The 20097-nt window shown below is 44.6% G+C and overlaps 2 protein-coding genes across 7 annotated transcripts in view; one reads left to right on the top strand and one right to left on the bottom strand.

Annotated features, from left to right (window-relative positions):
• Positions 1-10745: 10745 nt before the first annotated feature.
• Positions 10746-13757, bottom strand: GPR27 (G protein-coupled receptor 27). The gene has a single exon (XM_008522321.2). It carries the CDS (start codon positions 13209-13211, stop codon positions 12078-12080), a length of 1134 nt encoding a protein of 377 aa, XP_008520543.2. The 5' UTR covers positions 13212-13757; the 3' UTR covers positions 10746-12077.
• Positions 12717-20097, top strand: part of EIF4E3 (eukaryotic translation initiation factor 4E family member 3) — a 63660-nt gene continuing 56279 nt past the window's right edge. The window contains exon 1 of one of the 6 annotated variants that reach the window (XM_070576809.1): positions 12717-13046. The gene's annotated coding sequence lies outside the window, so the exon portion shown is untranslated. Of the gene's footprint in view, positions 13047-13637; positions 14125-20097 lie in introns of those variants that run through there. The other 5 variants (XM_070576811.1, XM_070576810.1, XM_070576812.1 and 2 more) reach the window with 5 other exon arrangements.

Below are 20097 nucleotides of genomic sequence, written 5' to 3' on the forward strand. Positions count from 1 at the left end.
TTAGCCCTGAGCTGACATCTGTGCCAATCTTCCTCCATTTTGTATGTGGGGCACCGCCACAGCGTAGCTGGTGAGTGGAGTAGGTCTGCACCCGGGATCTGAACCTCTGAACCCCGGGCCGCGGAAGCAAAGCACCCGGAACTTTAACCACTACAACACAGGGCCGGGCCCTACTTTGAGGTAAATATTGTGAATGGATTCCATCTATTCTAAGGTAGAAATAGATCTGATGCCAGAAGCTACGGACCAAATTCAAGTGCAAATTTGAATTTCTTTGCAAACTTTGACTTTAATGAAAAATGTCATTTCTGACTTCTACCTTTTTTAAAGCAACATTTTTTTAACCATAGAAAAATTTGTGCCAAAACCATTTCCATAGAAACCCTCCTGTCTAACTAAAGGTCTCCATCCTTCCAGCATTTCAGTCTATGTAGTCCTTTTGTTGGAACTTGACAAAGTCAGTCCAATGATAGATCAAACACGTAAACCAATTTTCCTCCTCATTGATTTTAATATCAGAAATCTCATCCCACTCTTTTCTAGCTTCATTTTATAGAATATTAAAGTTGGGGACCATTTTAATTTTAAAAACAGGACTTTTTGGTATTCAGTGAGTGTCACTGTCTAAAATTCACCAGCAACATTTTATGATCTTTCTGTTTCAACATGTTGCCATGTATTTCAGGTAATATCCTCAGAATTAATATTTCTTTCATTCTCTAATATCTTCTCCCTAATTTGTTAATCCTCAGTGCTTCCTTCTGCATTAAAGAGGACTATGTTTCTTCTAGTATGTTCTCCTGTGTCTCGAAGACAACAATCATTAACAACATAATCCTTAAATTTTATTACCCTCCTCCCTGGCACTTCCAGAGAACATAGTTCCCAGAATCAGAGGTGCCATTAATATGCTGCTCTTGAAGTACCACTCCATTGTTTCCATCATCTGCACCCTCAGAGATTCTGGTTCCATTTGTCTGGGGTGAAGCCTGAGTGTTGGGATTTTTTTTTTTAAGCTAATCGTTTAATTCTAAGGTGCCCCATGGTTGGCAGCCACTGAGAAAGAAAAGGAATACGCCTCTATAGAAAGGCTCCTGCTTCCACATGACATCACTTGATGAGACACTTTCCTAGTTAAATTAGAAGTCAGGAGAGCAGCTAAATGTCTTTTCTTGCCCCCCTCGAAAGTTCCCATGATGCTCAAGCATAAACGATTCCACTTTCTTTCTCCCATCGCTACTTCTAGCGGGAAGCTCGCAGAGGGGTCCCACTTGAGAATGTTAGTGGCAGTTCTGTAGCTCATCTGAGGAGTCTATCCAAAGTTCCTTAGAATTAGATTAGGGAGGCAGGCCCGGGTCTGGCAGGGCAGGGAGCCGCAGCTGCCCAAGATTCATGCCCTGCCTCTTCCTTTGGGTGCCCCTCCCAGGTGAGTCAGTCTCGGAACTCCCGAGCAGGTCCTCCACTCTCCCATCTCAGGATTTGTCTATTTTACTGGGCCCGTAAATCATCAAAATGCTTTAGAAAGTCCAATATTGCAGCAAATTGTAACTGAGTAGCTCAGACTAGTAGGCATTTCAATCAAACATATATATGTCACAAAAGAATAAAAGCAAGACAGTGGAAAATTATGGCGTGAGCATGATTTCTGATGATGAGATGCACAGGCTAACCGCTATTATGTACATACAGAGTATGTGTCCTTGTGTCCACGGGGCATTTTCATTATTATGAAGCCTGGAACACCCACTCATGTTGTGCCAGCTAGGCAAAACCATGGCCTGCTCCTTGAAGAGACCACTGCGAATATTTCCAGGCATTCTCTCACTTTAGCCCAGGATTTCTCAACCTTGGCACTACTGACTTTCTGGGCCAGATAATATTTTTGTTATGGGAGACTGTCCTGTGCATTGTAGGATGTTTAGCAGCATCCCTGGCCCCTACCTACTAGATTCCAGGAGCTCCTCTGAGTTGTGACACCCAAAAATGTCTCTAGACAGTACCAAATGTACCAAATAGGTGTGGGGAGGGGTAAATTGTCCCCCTGGTTGAGAACCACTGGTTTAGTCTGAAGATATTTTGTGTCTGCTTGTGTAAAACTTGTTTCAGTATCAAACAGAATTTGAAATGACAGTATTAAAAAAAAAATTAAACCTCCAAATGAGGCTTTACAAAATTGGCATCCTAAAAATAAAAAACTATTGTTTTGCATTCAAATTAGTGGAAAGCTAAATATTTGATACACTGTAATAGTCAGTCAAAGAAATATCAGTTATCTGTCAGCTCTGTAGTTTACTGTTTCAAGGAAGAAATTTTTATATTGTCACTCTTTCAAGCTGAAAGCAGAGGGCTCAGATAAATTGACTTCAATCATAGATGAAAGATTTCACATCTTTAGAGTGCACTTATAAGCAAATTTCCACATTGTTTAAATTTTCATCATCTTGATTAAAATATGATGTAATTTATGAAAAATGTTTTTGTTGCAGAAATTCAAAAGCTTTACAAGGAAAATTGGAGAAAATGATGTTTAAGTTAGATCTGAATAACTGTTGAGAAGTTTCACAAATTGAGTTTTCTCAGTCTGTCTGAGAACAGACACATTCCCCATAGACAAGATTGAGGCTGGCACGAGTGTATTTGCTTCATTCCTGAAAACAAACTAGCAAAACAACAAAAAACATTTTATTATGGAAAGTTTTAAAACATAAACAAAAGTAAACAAAGTTGTATAAGGAAACCTCATATATCCATCATTCAGTATTTTATTATCGGTTATCATCTCTGTGCCAGTCTTGTTCCAGCTCTACCCACCCAACCTCCAACCTCCACCTCTCCTGTATTGTCTTGAAGCAAATCAATTTGGTCCCTTCTTGATGGGGTCCACTAGTCACTATCCACTGTGGGAAAGACAGCCATATTCTGTGTGTCACCAATAACATCAATCTTTTTTCGTACTTTCTTTCTTCTTCTTCTTCTTTTTTTTTTTTGGTGAGGAAGATTGGCCCTGAGCTAACATCTGTTGCCAATTTTCCTCTTTTTTTGCTTGAGGAAGATTGTTGCTGAGCCAATATCTGTGCCAATCCTCCTCCACTTTATGTGGGATGCTGCCACAGCATGGCCTGACAAATGGTGCTGGGTCCGTGCCCAGGATCTGAACCCCCAAACCCCAGGCTGCCAAAGTGGAGTGCACGAACTCCACCACTACGCCACTGGGCTGGCCCCTAATCTTTTCTTTTAATGACAGCTCTCTGCTTAGATGTTTCCAAGGTCCTTTCACTGATCAACCTGTACTCTTGAGATATATTTTTGAAATCCCAAGTTGGCTTTGAAATGGAGGAACAAACTATTTCAGGCCCAGAATGTGTACACGAATGAATATTTGCTCCTATATAAAATTTTAAAAGAAAATATTTGCTGTGCTGGCCCCATGGCCTAGTGGTTAAAGTTCTGCATGCTCTGCTTCAGCAGGCTAGGTTCATGGGTTTGGATTCTGGGCACGGACCTACACCACGTGTCAGCTGTGCTATGGCAGTGACCCACATACAAAATAGAGGAAGATTGGCACAGATGTTAGCTCATGGCTAATCTTCCTCAAGCAAAAGAAAAGAGGAAGATTGGAAACAGATGTTAGCTTAGTGTGAATCTTCCTCAGAAAAAAAAAAGGAAAAGAAAATATTTGCTGTTCAAAGTAAAAGATTTACAGAGGATATTGTCAACAATGGCGGTGTGATTGGGTTCTGGAGAGCTGAATGCTGTCTGCAGTCGTTAGTCCTTTGGGCAGCAAATGTTAGTACTCCATTAATTTTCCTGGATTTGGTTAGGAGAGGGAAAATCTCAGAATGGAAGACATGGCCAGCAGACTTCAATTGTTTTCCACAATTCATTCATCCATTCTCATTTTTTTTCTCTCTCTCTCCCAATCCACCACCTAGTAGCTTTAGCTGGGCACGTGACCGCTCATCTAGACATCTAGGGACTGCATTTACCAGCAGCCTTCAGCTAGATGTGGCTGTGTGACTAAGTTCTTAGCAATAGAATATGAGCAGAAGTGACCTACCTCACTTGCTTCAAAGGAAATTGCACCCCACTTCCTCTCCAGTGGGGAGATGCAACAATGAATCTGGCTACTTTGGACCCAGAGAATGAAGGCCACTGGGGAAGAGAGCAGAGTTGACCCACCAGCTGGATCGCTGGATGACCTCCTGAGGCAGTCACCCAGAGCCCCAGAGAAACAATTAAGCCACCCTTATTTTGGGTCTCTGTTAAAGCACGTCCACCCCTACCCTAACCAATGCAAATAGAACCCTTCTTTTCAAAAGTGTATCGTTTGGGTATATTTTATACTCCCTTCTGTTGCCTTTGAAACATTGTTTCTGTGTTCTTTTTTAGTGGTTGCTTTGCACAGGGTGGGATCAACCCTCCATCCAAAATGGGTTTGGATGTTGCACTGATGATATGGCACACATCAGGAGGATGGGACAAGATTCATCACTCACAGCATGGGATTTTCTGGCGACAATAAAGCAGGTGCAAGTTGGTCCAAGTGTCAATAGCGAGGCACTTTGGTTGGTTTTAGATTTTTGGGGGCCAGAAGGCAGAGAATTCCTACCTGCTGGGGCTGGCTAGCCCAGGTGTGGGGCACAAAGGAGAGGGGAGGGTGGGGCCTGAGAGCTGTTAGTGTTCAAACATCCAAAGTAGAGTTTTCCCTCTTTATCACAATCCTGAAATAATATCTTAAAAAAGAACCTGATAACCAGATGGAAGAATCATCTTCAAATCAGAAATGGTTAAACTTACTTCTCTACTTTGGTCATGAGAGCATTAATATTCCAAACACAAAGACAAGGTGTAAATCCCTTTCTTGCTGCCACTGTTCCAGGTTCTGAAAGCTGTCATCTATCTACGGATTAAGAAATGATGGAGACAGGGAAAGGCACTGAGGCCCATTACAACAGTAAATTTTCTTATGATGTGTAAATGAATTTTAATCTGGCCCAGAGATGCTAGAAGAAAAGAAAAAGAAATAAACTTTCAATGACAAACATTCAGTGAACAAAGCTGCTTTTCAAACTAGCCAAAACTAAAGTAATATGCCGTTAGCAGAAGACTAGTCACACCTTTGTATAACTGTGTTCCTTTCAAAAGAGGCAAGTTATTAAATATATATTTAAAAGTGTTTAATTCTAATAGCCTTTAAAAAACTTACTAGGTAACTTACAAATGAAAAAAATCTTTTGTCAGACCACATGTCACCATACTTATAAAGGATTAGAACAATTATGCAAATAAATTCTAGAAATAGCTCTGGGTATCCCATAATTCCTCAAGATAGGTATGCAAATTAAGCTGATCATGCCTGTGGGTTAAAGAATTACACACTGTACAGTTACCCTCTTTCATGTCACTCTGCAGAATGAATACCTGTGACAGAGGTTCTTTCCTGTCTCCTCTCCATCTTCCTCTTCTACCAAGCAGATTGTCATGCAAATTGGTCAATTCTCAGGGAAGTATATGGGGAAAATGTATGTGGGAATAAAAGGGAAAGAAAGAAATGCTAAATGAAAAAGACAAGGAAAAGTTTCATCTTGTGGATTTTAAATTTCATGATCTCTAGAGAATATTTTAATAAGGTATGTATTCAGTCAGCATTGAAACTTTAATAATATTTCAAAGCCTTTTGAAATTACAGTACATCTGTATCTTCGAGAAAATGAAACCATTTATTGCACTGCCCAGGTTCCAACACAGATTCTAACTAAAAGGCAATGTGTGCTGCTCAGATATCACATCTTGGCAGAAAATAAGACTTCCATCCTAGAAAGCAATGCAGACTGGCATAATTCAGGTAATATAAATGTATCAGAGAAATTTTTAAATATACACTTTTCCAACAGTTTACATGTTCTCTACCTAGAGAAGGCTGGCCACTTAGAAACTTAATTTATAAATGACTAAATTATTCCTCCTAGAAGCCAAGCAATAATAGCTTTAATTTACCTGTCTCCTTAATGTTACGGAGAAATAAGAGTATTGCATTTACGCCTTGACATTGCAATTTAAAACATTTTGTGTGTTTGCTCTGTGTAATTTGAAGTGACTTCAAGACTTCAGGCTTTCAGATATAAATTTCAACCTGTTTATTTTTCTTCAATGCCTGCAACCAGGAGACAGAGTGGGTTGAGTACCTACTCAAGCTTTTCCTCCTCTTTTCCCTTGACTAAAAGCACAAAATACCCTTTTTTGTAATGTAAACTGCTACTCCCCCTTCCATTGGGAGGGGAGTACAGTGGTCTTGAGGGCTGCCTGTTTGATTTTGATTCAGTTCTGGCGTATTTCTAATCAATAGCGTCTTTGCTGGCTCTCCTTGCAACAAGATTTTATGTAACAAACTTCCTCCATTCAAATGACCACAGGCCTTACTGGCACTCGAACTTTCTGATAGAATCGCAACAGAAAACTTTGAAGAGAGAATTTATGTGGTTTTATTTCACTTAGAGGAATTTATTTTAAAAATGGACTCCAGAGTGAGGAGAACACAGGCATCAGAAAGAAATGTAAGAACCTAGGAGGAGGGAGAATATGGAACGTGGACAATTTTTGTTCCGGTCTTCTGGTTTCTCCTGTTTCCTCAGTTGGGTAACCAGAGATAGAATGCCTAGGGCCCTTTGCAAACAATTATTATCCCCAAGCTCTTTATCTAGATCCCTCTTTTGGCATCTGTCATGTTCTGCCTTGATTTATGCTTTGGGGCACGTTTGCCAAGTTGCTCTGATTAGCTTGCTAACTCATTAGCAAGAGAACTGGACCTTGCTAATCCCTGTGTCCCCATGCACTGCCCAGCACAGAAACTGGCTTCTTTTTAGCTTACAATACTATCGATTACATGGATTCATTCAGGTGGTCTTCTGGATTCCCGTAACTAGATTTATGATATCAAAAAGCTTAAAGATACACTGATCAAAACAGTTTTATAAAGTGCATTTAAACAGAACTAGCCTAGTAATAGATACCTTGCTAATCTTGTAAATTTATTTCAATCTAAGAAGTCAAATCAAGTCTATCTTACCATATTTCCAGAGCTGGGTTCATTTAACAGTTAACAGCAGGCTGAATGATCTGATAGTTGGAAAAAGTGAATTAAATAAGTCTTAAGTTTTAAAAAATTTGTGAATACATTTCAGGATATTAAGCATACCTGTCAAAGGAGTGGAGGAGACGGAGCAGTTTTAAGTGTTGTAGCAGTTAATTGTTGAATATTAGTGCCTGAAGCAATAGTAGTTTTTATTTCAAGACCAGAAGTCTAGAGATATGAAGCTGCTTTTTTGGTTAAGCTGCTCAGCAAGGTTAAAACAGATGCCTACTCTTTATCTTTCTGGTCTGCTATCGTCACTGTGTTGACAGTATCTCTTCTCATGGTTGGAAGATGGCTGCTGTGGCTCCACACATCACCAAAAACATCCCAAAAGGAAAGAAGAGACAGGACAAGAGCATTCTCTTCGTGGGCTGGGTTAGACCCCAAAAATCTTGTTCAAGTTGGAGAAAGAGCATAAGGAAGCCCTTGGACTCAGATCAAATTTGCTTTTAGCTCCGTGTACTCCAGAAGCAGCTAATAAACAGTGCAGAGGATGTTGATATCAGTCTAGAAGATGGGTGGGTGGAGACAGTTTTCCATTACTTCCTTTGCCCCTCACAGAGGGGGTCCTGAAGTTCAGTGGTCTTGGCAGGTCACACAGAGTGACACATCTGCCTGGTGAATGGAGAACAGTATTTGGGGTCTGCTAGATTTTATAACCCCAGCTGCCTCAGTGCTCAGACAACTTAAAATGCAGTAAGACAATGAGTCTGCTACTTAGAGGGCCATGGCACTCGGACCTAATGACTGAGTTTGGAGCCTTGAAATTTTACAGGGCCTGCACAGGACATTCTCCTCCTCTCGGTAGAGGCTAGTCCACCCTTTCTGTCTAGGAGTTCACTTCTTATGTCTGATAGCTTAACAGCAGTTGAGTTGGAGAAAGAGGGAGTGAGGACTTTGGACACAAGGAGCAATACACACAAAGGCATGTTGGTGTGACACTGTCTGATATGTTCAGGGCACTGCCAATGACTTGGAGTGGCTGGAGTACAGGTCCTTAGAAGGGAATGGGAGGAGGTGAGACTGGAGAGGAAGCAGGAGCCGAAGGCATGCATGAAGCCCAGGAGTGCAGACTTCATGGAGGTGAATACAATGTACCATGAGAGCACAGAGGAGGGGCGATTGGACCAAGAAGGGCTTCCAGAAGTCTTGGATCCAGGTCCAGCACAGATCCGATGTTCAACTAGGACCCAGGGCTACAGTTGTACAGGTTAGTTAAGCCCATGCCATCCTATTGCTAAGCATTGTGAAGCTTTCCAGGGAGAGCTTATACAAAGGTAATCAGAGAAGGGAGAGATGGAAATATGATGGGAGGATGAGGCCAGGGTGATGGAGGGGCCAGACCATGAAGGGCCTTCTGTGGCAGGCAAAGAAGCTTGCACTTGATCCAGTGGGCCTTGGAAAGACAGTGAAGGGTAGACCCAATCCCACCAACTCAACGACCCACTTGCAAAACTGAACTCTGGCTCAGCCCTAGGACCCAGGACCCTCTTACCTCTTAGAGGACAGGGCATTTGAGAATGTAAATGGCTGATGGTGAGACCAAAGATGGTGGAAATAATTGTCATGTTTTATTTATTTTACTTTTGGTGAGGAAGATTGTCGCTGATATAACATCTGTGCCCATCATCCTCTATTTTGTATGTGGGACACCACCACAGCATGGCTAGATGAGCAGTGTGTATGTCTGCACCGGGATCCACACCTGCAAACCCCGGGCCGCCAAAGCGGAGCACGTGAACTTAACCACTATGCCACTGGGCCGGCTCCTGTGTTTTATTTATTTTACAAAGATAAAAGAAGGAAAAGAAGAAAGGAAAGGGAGGGAGGGAGAGAGGGAGGAAGGAAAGGAAGAAAAGAAAAAAGAAAGGGAAAGAGGAGAAAAGGGAAAGTAGAAACCAATATGGCAAAACTGACAAGATCTGGTGAGGCTGAATGATGGGCAGAGATTATGATGTATCACTATGGTTATTGATGTGCTATATGATTCCTCACTTTGCTGGAGATGGTTCATTTTTTTAAAGATGAACAGACACTTCACTTGGAAATGTAAATAGATATCGTCTTTCTTCAAAGCTATTTATCAAAAGACCTAAAAATGCTCATTTTTGACCCAATAATTCCATGCTGGGACATGCAGACAAAGATTTATATACAAGAAATCTGTTTTCATTGCTTCAAGGACAGTGACAACTCTCCCCTGGAGGGCAGGGGGAGGCGTGCTAAATTAACTCCCCAAGTAAAGAAAATGAGCTATTTTAAGGGAAGTCTTCCCCAAATACACTGTATATACTGTACCTGTCCTGGTACAACGAGTAGAATATTCTGAAACACAACTAACCTTTTCCTGATGACTTTTTATTAACACAATTAACAATCAAAGTACATGCTAACAGATTCATTGATCCAAAAGGCTGTGGAGGTGTGAGGGGCTTTTTGCCCCTACATGGCTTGTTTCTCCGCCTCTCTTGGTTCTTCCTCCTTTTTCCTTTACAGTCGGCTGTCATTTCTCATTACTCCTCACTTGAACTCTCATTAGAAATCACCCATCAGAATAAAACAAAAACAAACCCAAACCAGACAACCCAGTTTGTACACAAGGTGTGTAAAGTAAACCACGTCTGAATGGAGGCCTGGAGGTATGCCTCCAACCGTCTGGGGAACTTGTTCAAAATGCTCTTTCCTCCGTCCCACCTCAGTCCCTCCTAATACGAATCTCTGGACCCTGCAAGCACTTAAAGTCGTTCTTATAAATGTAAAAATTTGAGAATCACTGGCTTATGGATTCTCCTATGAAAAAACATCCATGAACTCAAGGCCATATAGAGCCAAAGGGTTGTCTCTGTGCAGTCGAGCTGCCGCCTAAGGCTTGAGTTATTCAGGAGTTGGCCGTGATGGCTGGGGTCCTGTGTCAGGCCAGGTGCTAAATAGTCTGAATATCACATGGGCTTAGTGACTTCTATTTTTTGAACTTGCATCACTTGGGTGGGTGGGGGATTCGGTGAAGAGAGGTTTACTTCCTGGTCCTCTCTTGTCTTTAGGTTAGCTGAGATTTCTGATGAGGGGCCCTTGGATAATCTCATGACCTGGAGAGAAATAGGGTAATAATTACTCATATTTTCCAAATATGAGACTGTCTGCCCAGACTCATTGACTTCTACAGACAAAATAAAACAATGCAGACCACTTACCAGAGATAAATTAAACTGGCCACATCCTCTTATTATGACTTACCATAATAAGACTGAACTTAGTGGACTGAACATTTAATAGTTTATATTATGCTCAACTAAAATAAGCTTCAATAAATTTACTGCACCCATTTTTAAGTATTATTTTTATCAAAATGATTACTTTGTTCACATTTTTTTGGTATGTTCATAAAAAACAGTTTTAAAGCAGTATACATGTCTACTGCTTTTTCCCTTTAAGGAGAAGATTTGCAGATTTTTATCTTCCATTTTAAGTTAACAAGCCTCTGAATGTCTTAGATATGCTGATGGTCAACCAAACTAAACAGCATGCACCAAAGGCTAATAGAACATGAGTACCACACCTAGATGCGTATTAACTCTAGTCACAGCCTCAAACAACAGCAGCAACAAAAAACCACTCCAGAATGAAAATACTGGTATATTTGTATAATGCAAAGAGAAATACAGATATAAATCCTCAAAACGGAAGGTACATTAATAAAAATGTAGCATTATAAGCAAAAAATATACAGTACTTGCAGAATTTAGTTGTTCAATTTAAGGTTACGCGTCTAACAAAGATTATTCGAAATTATAGTTCTCATTATTAATTTTTAATAACCGTCAGTAGAACAGCACAGCTTAACCTAGCAAACATTTTAAGGAAATGCTTTATCTCCTAGAAGTAGAGTATCATTATATTCCATTCATTTATACCATGAACAAGAGAAGAACAATTTTCAAAGTGGAAATCAGTTTCATAAAACAGAATAAAACCGGGCTCCTCAAAAAGCACAAGCTGCTTCCATAAAATTATTTTAATTTTTATTGGCAAAAAATACCTAAAGTTTTGATTTAGCACTCTGCTTCTCGGAACCCTCCCTGTCCAGGAACCACAATCAGCACTTACAAAAACATGCAATACCGTACTTTCTCCACACCGTTACGAACCAAAACACTTCACTCTTTTGAAAGTCACAATTTTACAGAAATGTTTCCACGCAAGATTGGTATAATACAGAGAGCAGCTGTCGCTGACGTGTATTTTCTAGCGGTATAAAGTAACGTGGGAAACACATCTTGTTACTTGTTACTGCTTAAGAAACGACTGCCTTGCTTCTCGCTCCCATTTCTGCTCTTCAAATTCGGGATCGACCCTGAACAAAGTTCTCAACACTTTCAAGAACCAGAGCAGCCCAAGTGAGCCCACGGCTGGCAATCCAAAGGGAACTGAAGACAATCTTGCCCCCAGTCCCCTGCTTCCAACAGAAGACCCTCAAGAAATCGAACTTGTGAAGTCCCCTAGGTTCCTCTCCTTCACTGCACAATGTAATGCCACTTGAGGTTGTCAAAAATAGCTTCTGTAGAAAACTGGCCATGGTCTTTAGGAAACGTTGCATGAAGAAAATTAGTTTAGCCTTTATTTAAAAAAAAAAAAAGAAAGAAAAGAAAAGAAAAAAGAAGAACACACGGAGTAAAAGACGTCAGTACCAGTACAAAGACGCCAGGGCCTATTGTCAGGATGAAAATATATTCAGGAGACCAATGCGGGGAGGAGGGGTGGGGCTGGAACACGGAAACCCACCCCTTCCCGCAAAAAAGGAGTCTGTACCATCCAAGGGTTTATCCTTTTGGAGAGTCATTTTGAAGGCAGCTTAAAAAATTAAAAAGGGGGCAGAAGGGGAGAAACGACGTCACCGTCCAAGCCAATGGGAAAGGCCGGGTTGGGGCGCACATGGTGGGAGAGCCCTTCATAGCCCGATGCCTTTCAAGTCGCAGGGGAGGGGGGCCTGGCTGGTCTGGGGGCTCTGGCAGCAGGGGAACTGGGCCCGGAAGCAGTCCCTCAGCTCCCTGTTGAAGAGGAAGCACACGACAGGGTTGATGCCGGCCTGCGCGAAGGTCAGCCACACGGAGGCCGTCAGGTAGGCCTGGGGGACCGCGCCGGGCCGCACCAGGACCCGCAGGTAACTGGCCACGACGTAGGGCCCCCAGAGAAGCAGGAAGAGCAGCGTGACGGCGTAGAACATCTTGCACAGCCTCTTCTCCGTCTTGAACTCCTCCAGCACGAGGAGGCGGCGCGCGCCGCGGCCGGGCCCCGCCGGCCGGATGCCCACGAGCGCGGGCGGCGTGGGCCCGCGGCCGAAGCCCGCCGTCCAGTTGGCGGCCGCCTGGCCGGTGGCGCCGGGGCCGTGGAAGGTCCAGTCGTGGCTGACGGCGGGCACGAGGCGCGCGGGCCGCATCTTGCGGCGGTCGTGGATGAAGAAGAGCAGGCGGAGGTAGACGAGGTGCGTGGCGCCCACCACCACGGCCAGCAGCAGCAGGAAGCCCAGAGCCCCCGGGGCGCCGTCGGGCCGCTGCTCCAGGGCGCACGGCGCCTCCTCGTCGTCGCCGCCGCCGCCGCCGTCCAGCACGGGCGGGAAGGCCGCGGCCAGCGCCAGCGCCCAGGCGGCGCACACCAGCATGGCGGCGCACGGCCAGCCGGCCAGGCGCTCGGCGTAGAAGCGGTGGTGCGCGATGGCCAGGTAGCGGGTGACGCCCACGCCGAGCAGCAGGAAGGCGGCGTGGAAGCAGAAGAGCGCGGCCAGGAAGGCGAGCAGCTTGCAGCCGAGCGCGCCCGGCGGCGCCCCCGTGGCGGCCGCCGCGCGCCGCGCCGCCAGCATGACGGCCGGGAGGCAGGCGAGCGCGCGCAGTCCGTCGGCCAGGCACAGGTCGAGCAGCAGGTAGTACGGGGCGCGGTGCAGGCTGCGCTCCCGCACGATGAGCAGCGCGAACAGCACGTTGCCCGCCAGGCTCACGCACAGCAGCAGGCTGAGCGTGGCCAGCTTGAGGCCCAGCGCGGCCGCCTCGCCGCCGCCGCCGCCGCCCGGCTCGCTCGCGTTCGCCATCGCGGCCTCCCAGGGCCGTGCGCGCCGCTCCCGGGCCGCTCCCGGCCTCGCCGCTCCGCAAGCCGCCCGGCCGGGTTCCGGCGCCGCGCGGGCCCTGGGCGAGCTCCCGGGCCGCCGGCGCTCAGCCCGCGCCCGGCTGACCCCTCCTCGGCTCCCCGCGCCGCCGCCGCGCCGCCGCCATCTCAGGAATGATGCGCGCAGGAGGCGACGGCCACTCCCTGCGCCGCGGGCGCCGCGGGCTTCACTGCGGACAGGGCCGCGCCGCCGCCCGCAGCCCCCCGCATCCTCCTCCTTCTGCTCCGCCGCCGCTGCCGCCGCGCCTCCTGGCTCTGCCCCCCGCCGGGCCCGCCGCCGCCGCTGCTGCCGCTGCCGCCGCCGCCGCCGCCGCGGAGCCCCCTCCCCTCCGCCGGAGCGCGCAGCGTGGCCGCGGCCGCCAGCTCCGCCGAGGCCGCCCGCGCCGCCCGGGCCGGGCCGGGCTGGGGGCGCCGCCGCGGCAGCTGCGGGGCCGGGAGGGAGGCAGGGCCCAGGACGCAAGGTGGCGACAAGTCGCGTTTGGCCCCAGGTAACGGGGGTCCGGCGGCGGCGTCCGGCGCCCGCCCTCGGGTCACGGTGGCCGTGCGCGGACGGGAGGATGCTTGGGATGGCAGGGTCGGGAGGCCTCCGGGGGGACAGGAATATCTGGGATGAGCCTTCTGCCCGCAAGCTAGTAATAGTTAACAGTAGTAATCACCATCCTCCTCATCATGGAATCGCTAATGTTCAGGGAGCGCTGATGGGGGTGGCCGTCTTCTGGGGAGCTTTACAAGTATTAGCTCCCTCTCAACGGTCACAATAACTACGAAGTTGGTCCTGTTCTCAACCCCACTTGTACCTGAGGAAGCAGAGGCTTGGAGGTCAAGGGAGTTGAGAGCCGGTAAGTGGCGGGGCTGGCGTTGGAATTTCACTGGGTCTGATTTCCAGGGCTGGACTCACAGCGACTCTGGCCACCCCAAAGTCCCAGTGAAGACATATGTCAGGGACAAGAAATTCAGCCTTCTCTTCAGTGACTTGGAAGATGAACCCCATGACCCCTTCCTCGCAGGGTGTCTATTTTCTGGGTAAGCCTGAAAGGGCAGCCCATGTTCTGGTCCTCAGACACACCGAATTCTCTCGAGGCTTTGCACATGCTGTTCTCTCTGCCTGGTCCAGCCCCACAGAGGGCTCCCCATCCTTTGGGGCATCCTTTTGACCTGTCATTCTTACTCTGTATCACTGCCCATTCATTTCCTTCTAGCACTTATAATTTACCATTACATATTTTTATTTCTTTTTAAAATCTTGTCCTTCCAACTAGTCTCTATGCTCCGTGAAGGCGAGGGACCATGTCTGTTTTCTGCACCACTGTATCTGAAATGCCTAACATAGCAAAGCCAGATTTAGGGACTCTGTTGTTTCTCAGGTACACTAATTTTTTTGTTTTTAATGCAGAACCTTATTATTGCCTACCTACTACGTGCATGGCAGGCACTCTGAGGGGCATTTCCAGCATAGCACGGGATCATACAAGGCCTTGATGGTTAGGGTGAGGAGTCTGAACTTTAGTCTGTAGGCAGGAGCCTCTGAAGGTTTTTGAGGAGAGTGACATGATTTGAGCTGTGCTTTGGGAAGATGATTTTGGCAGTAGTGTTTAAGAGAACTGACTGAGCATAGCCTGGAAATCTAGTCCAGAGCCTCAGACTTTAACATGCACAGAAATCTCTGGAGACCCAGTTAAAATGCAGATTCTGATTCAGTAGGTCTGACATGGAGCCAAAGATTCTGTGTTTCTAACAAGTTCCCAGGTGATGCTAATGCTGCTGGTCCACAGACTACACTTTGAGTAGCAGGGACCTTGAAGACAGTTTGGACATTTTGCACAAATCTAAGTGATGGCCAATGATGACCAGACTTAGGACCTCCAAGTGGCCAGGGGCAAGTGGCTGACCAGGCAGGTGTGCAAATATTTGTTGATAAAAAAGAGAAATACATTTTGGGGGATATTTTGGTTAGGTATTGCATTTTGATAATTATAGCTAAAAAATGTACATGAGTTTATTTTCCTCATAAACAAGAAGTCTGGAGGTCAGTGGTTGCCATCATTGGATTACTGGCTCAAGGACTGAGTCTCTGAAAACCCTTTTAGCACTTGCCTTGTGATCAGTAGGCTGCTGACACCCCAGTCATTGCTTCTGCATTCCAAGCAGAAAGAAGAAAAGAAGCAAAGAGCAAAAGTGTTCCTGCCATCTGAGTAGGCCCCCTCTGAAGAGATTTTTAGAAGTCCTATGTTATTAAAAAAAAAAAAATCTTACACGTCACTGGCTACCACTATCAGGAAGGGAGGTTGGGAAATGGTTTCTTTATTTTTTAGCCATAGAGAATGAGATCCACCTTGATGTGGACATTAGCACTTGGGCTGCCTCTGTTCCTTGTAACCTACACAAATACACCAACTCTGGTTCCTTTATGATAGTATTAACGGCAATCTCTGTTTACTGAGCAGTTGCCGTGTGCCATGCACTGTGCTGAATACTTGATGCGTGTTCTTTCCTTTAATCATTATGTGGCTCTGTGTGGTGGGTCCTGTTACAGTCTTCATTTTGCAGTTGAAGTAGAGAGATTACCGGATTTGTTCTGGCTTTCACCACAAGTAAATGTGGGAGCTGGGATCGCAAGGCAGAAAGTCTGACTCTAAAGCCCACACTCATAACTACTATACATATTGCCTCTTAATCATAACTGCCGAGAAAGGTATTGAGTTTATAAAAATAAAAAATCAAAAAACTGCTGATGTTCATGTTCACAAAATTATAGCCCCTTCAGAGAGAGAAGGATTTTTCAAAACCATCTAATCTAACACTTTTCTAAACATACTCATTCATGACTGAGTGGGACCTAGAATCCTGGTTTTCTCCCTCCTAGGTCAGTACCCTTCCCACTTAGTTGAAATGAAATAATATTATTTGTTCTAATGAACACATGGCATTGGACAAGTCACTTAACCTCTTGGAATCGCAAATGTTCCCTTTTACGAGATAGGACATTGGCCCAAATGATTTCTGAGTGTCCTCAGCTCTGAAGTTCAGCTTGTATATAAGAAAATGAAAGTTAGATGGTTATATAATCATCCCAAATGGGGAGAGATTTATTCCTCAGAAAAAGACAAAAGAAGAGACATTAGTCCCGTATAATTTACATTTCTCTGTGTTTTCTACTTCTCTCTATGGCTCACTATGCTTCTCTTTGGGATTTGAGTTGGTTTGGTCATTTGCCCAGGATCAAATAGCAGAAGCAGCAATATAAATTATATAAATCATGGCTCTCACAGCATTTATATGTCTGCTTCTTTCATTCTCAACATTTGTTCAGTAGATTAATACTTAAGGAAAAACTATTAACATTTCAATGCCAGAATCACCTTATTTTCCTTTTATTGTTTCTAGGAAGCTTCAGACAAGAATTTAAAATAGTTTCTTAGGCACCAAGTTATGTGTCTGCATCTCAAAGCAAAACAGCTCTGTGAGATTTTTCCCTATAAGAAAAATTTCCATTTTGCCTATAACCAAATTCTTCCTTTTTAAAATTTTTTATTATTTTTTTTTGAGGAAGATTAGCCCTGAGCTAATATCTGCTGCCAATCCGCCTCTTTTTGCTGAGGAAGACTGGCCCTGAGCTAACATCGGTGCCCATCTTCCTCTACTTTAAATGTGGGATGCCTGCCACAGCATTGCTTGCTAAGTGGTGCCATGTCTGCACCCGGGATCTGAACTGGCGAACCTGGGGCTGCCGAAGCGGAATGTGCGAACTTAACTGCTGCGCCACTGGGCTGGCCCCCAAATTCTTCCTTTTGCACATAGATAAGTTGGGATTTCCCCCCAAAATCAGTTCTGTCCCTTCTGTGCTGTACATGTTGATGGTGTGAATGGTAATGGACATCTGGACTGTTGAGAGGAGCTAGTTGACATAGCTTGACAGATACAGTCAAGGTCAGAGGTGCTGTGGTCAGGGGAGTCAGTTTGGCTGATGTCTCCTCCCAACCTTGGACCCCTGGCCATTGAACACCAGGTTAGAAGAGGTTGGTTTGACACTACCCTATCCCAGCTCTTAGAAAATGTGAACCAGAGTCTATGTCCAGTGAACATTGGGTTATCAAAGGATAGCATGGAGTGACCTCTCCGTGGGAGGGAGTTATAGCTTCAGGAATGAAAATGGACTTGGGGTTAGGTGTATCTCGGTTCATCTCCTAGTCCCAACAATTACTAGTATGCATCCTTAGCCAAGTCCCTTGCCTCCTCTGAACTTCAAAGTCATGTTGTGAGGAGGATTCCATTAAATGTAATCTATTTACAAAGAGTGTAGGACAAGGTGTGCACACAGGTGATGTGTGATAAATGGTAACTACGGTTCTTCATGTTTGCCCTTACCGGGCTATAGATGCCTTGGCTAACCATGTCTTGATTGACTTTTATATTCCCCACCCCATCTTTGCCTAACCCTATACATAGTGGGTTCTCGGTATTTGTATAGCAGTTATGAATGTCAGTTTATGCAATTAGGGGTGCAAGAGATATAACCGCTTTCTAGAAAACTAATTCTGACTCCGAGTCGCCATTTTCCTTGCTGGTGGGAAACAAATGTAACTTTAGTGCTTCTTGGATTTCCTCATGGCCCTTTGCTTCTTCAGGATGTGATATAATCCCAGGGTGGTGCTCAGGTTGCATGGTACACAGACACTCAGGGTAGTGTTTGTGTGTGCATGTGGGGTATCCCATCTGATGTTTGGTCAGTTGTTGCCATGTTGTTCCTATCCTTGCAAGCCATTGTGGTTTAGTGATTCTTTGCTGCCTCATGCCAGACTTTGGGTTGAGAATCTGGGCTGAGGATGTGCATGGTGTAGACACATCCACAGCCACTCCTTTCATCAGTATGTCTGGGAAACTGGGTGCAGACCCTCTCCTCTCAGTACCCTCTTCTCCTCTCTTCTGCCTTCATCTCTGGGGACTCTCTATCTGCTCTGGCAGAGGGGAAAACAAGTTCTTCTTTGTTTCTCAGGACAATATAATTGGTCAGTTCCCCTGGGAATTTGTGGTCCCAGAATTTAGGTGTTTGGGAAAACAAAAGCCAGGAAGCTACCTTGCCATAAACCTCTCCTAGGCAAGGAAGCCTAGAGCCTGCTATAAGCTTGAATGTTGAGAGGGAAAGGGAAAAATAGAGGAAGAAAAATTATCAGTTCATATCTCAAAATATTGTTCTTAATGCATATATTCCTTGAATGAATGACTGAATATGTGTATATGCATGGCCTATTGTCACACTTCAGTGAAAACTGTTTAACAGCTGATTTTCTCCACATGCAAAGGAATGAAGTTGGATCCCTACCTCACACCGTGTACAAAAATCAACTCAAAATGGATCATAGACCTAAAAGTAAGAGCTAAAACTATAAAACTCTTAGAAGAAAACATAGGAGTAAGTCTTCATGACTTTACATTAGACAATGGTTTCTTAGATATGACACCAAAAGGACAAGTAATGAAAGAAGTAGATAACCTAGATTTTATTAAAATTGCAAGCTTGTGCTTCAAAGAACACCTTCAAGAAAGTGAAAAGACAATCTTACAGAATGGGAACAAATATTTCCAGATTGTATATCTGATGAGGGATTGTATCCAGGGTGTATAAAAAACTTATAACTCAACAATAAAAAGACAACCCAGTTTAAAAATGGGCAAACGTTTGAATAGACATCCCTCCCAAAAGACATACAAATGGCCAGTAAACTCAAGGAAAGATGCTTGATTAACATCATTAGTCATTAGGAAAGTGCAAATCAAAACCATAGTGAGACACCTCTTCACACCTACTACTTATCAAAAAGACAGACACTAACAAACGATGTGGAGAAGCTGGAGCCCTCATGCAATGCTGGTGGGACTGTAAAATGGGGTGGCTGCTTTGGAAAATAGTTTGGCAGTTCCTCAAAAAGTTAAACGTAGAGTTACCTTATGACCCAGCAGTTTCACTCCTAGATGTATATTCAAGAGAAATGAAAACACGTCCACACAAAAATTTGCACACAGATGTTCATGGCAGCATTTTTCATAATAGCCAAAAAGAAGAAACAATCCAAATGTCCATCAAGGGATGATTGAATAAAATGTAAGATAGCCATACAATGGAATATTATTCACTCATAAAAAGGAGTGAAGTGCTGATACATGCTACGACATGGATGAACCTTGAAAACAATGTACTAAGTGAAAGAACTCAAACACAAAAGACCACATATTGTACAATTCCATTTATGTGAAATGCTCAGAATAGGCAAATCCATGGAGATAGGAAGTAGATTAGTAGCTGCCAGGGTTAGGGGAGTAGAGGGAATTGGAGAATGATTGCTAATGGGTACTCGGTTTGCTTTGGGGGTGGTGAAAATATTTTAAAATTAGTGGTGATTGTTGCACAACTCTGTGAATGTCCTAAGAAACTACAGAATTGTGGGGAAAAAACCATTTCATATTAAAGTCAGGTTACCTCTGTCACCTTTGGAAATATCTTTATTAAAAGGTGGCTAGGGGCCTGGAAAGTGACGTGAACTTCCTGTTTTTCCATTCTTAGTAAATGTAGGCCTTCAAGGTGTGACTTCTTGTGCCCTCCATTGGAGGTGGCCACAGAAATAAGTCATGCCTTGCCATATGGCCACGTGTTGCCCCTTTGATCTGCTTCAGCATTTACGTGCTTTGATGCTGAAGTGAACTGGGGGGAGAGATTAAGAAATTCTTATTCAGTCAGTGCTTTCTATTGCAGTGTCTATCCACTAGAAAAGTACCATTTTTTTAGATCCAGTAGTACACTAAGGAGTTTTGCATAC

Source organism: Equus przewalskii, chromosome 15 (assembly GCF_037783145.1).
Source record: "Equus przewalskii isolate Varuska chromosome 15, EquPr2, whole genome shotgun sequence".
Classification (NCBI taxonomy): Eukaryota; Metazoa; Chordata; class Mammalia; order Perissodactyla; family Equidae; genus Equus; species Equus przewalskii.

Coding starts and splice junctions, on each gene's coding strand:
- GPR27 (XM_008522321.2), bottom strand. CDS start 13,211: ATGGCGAACGCGAGCGAGCCGGGCGGCGGCGGCGGCGGCGAGGCGGCC.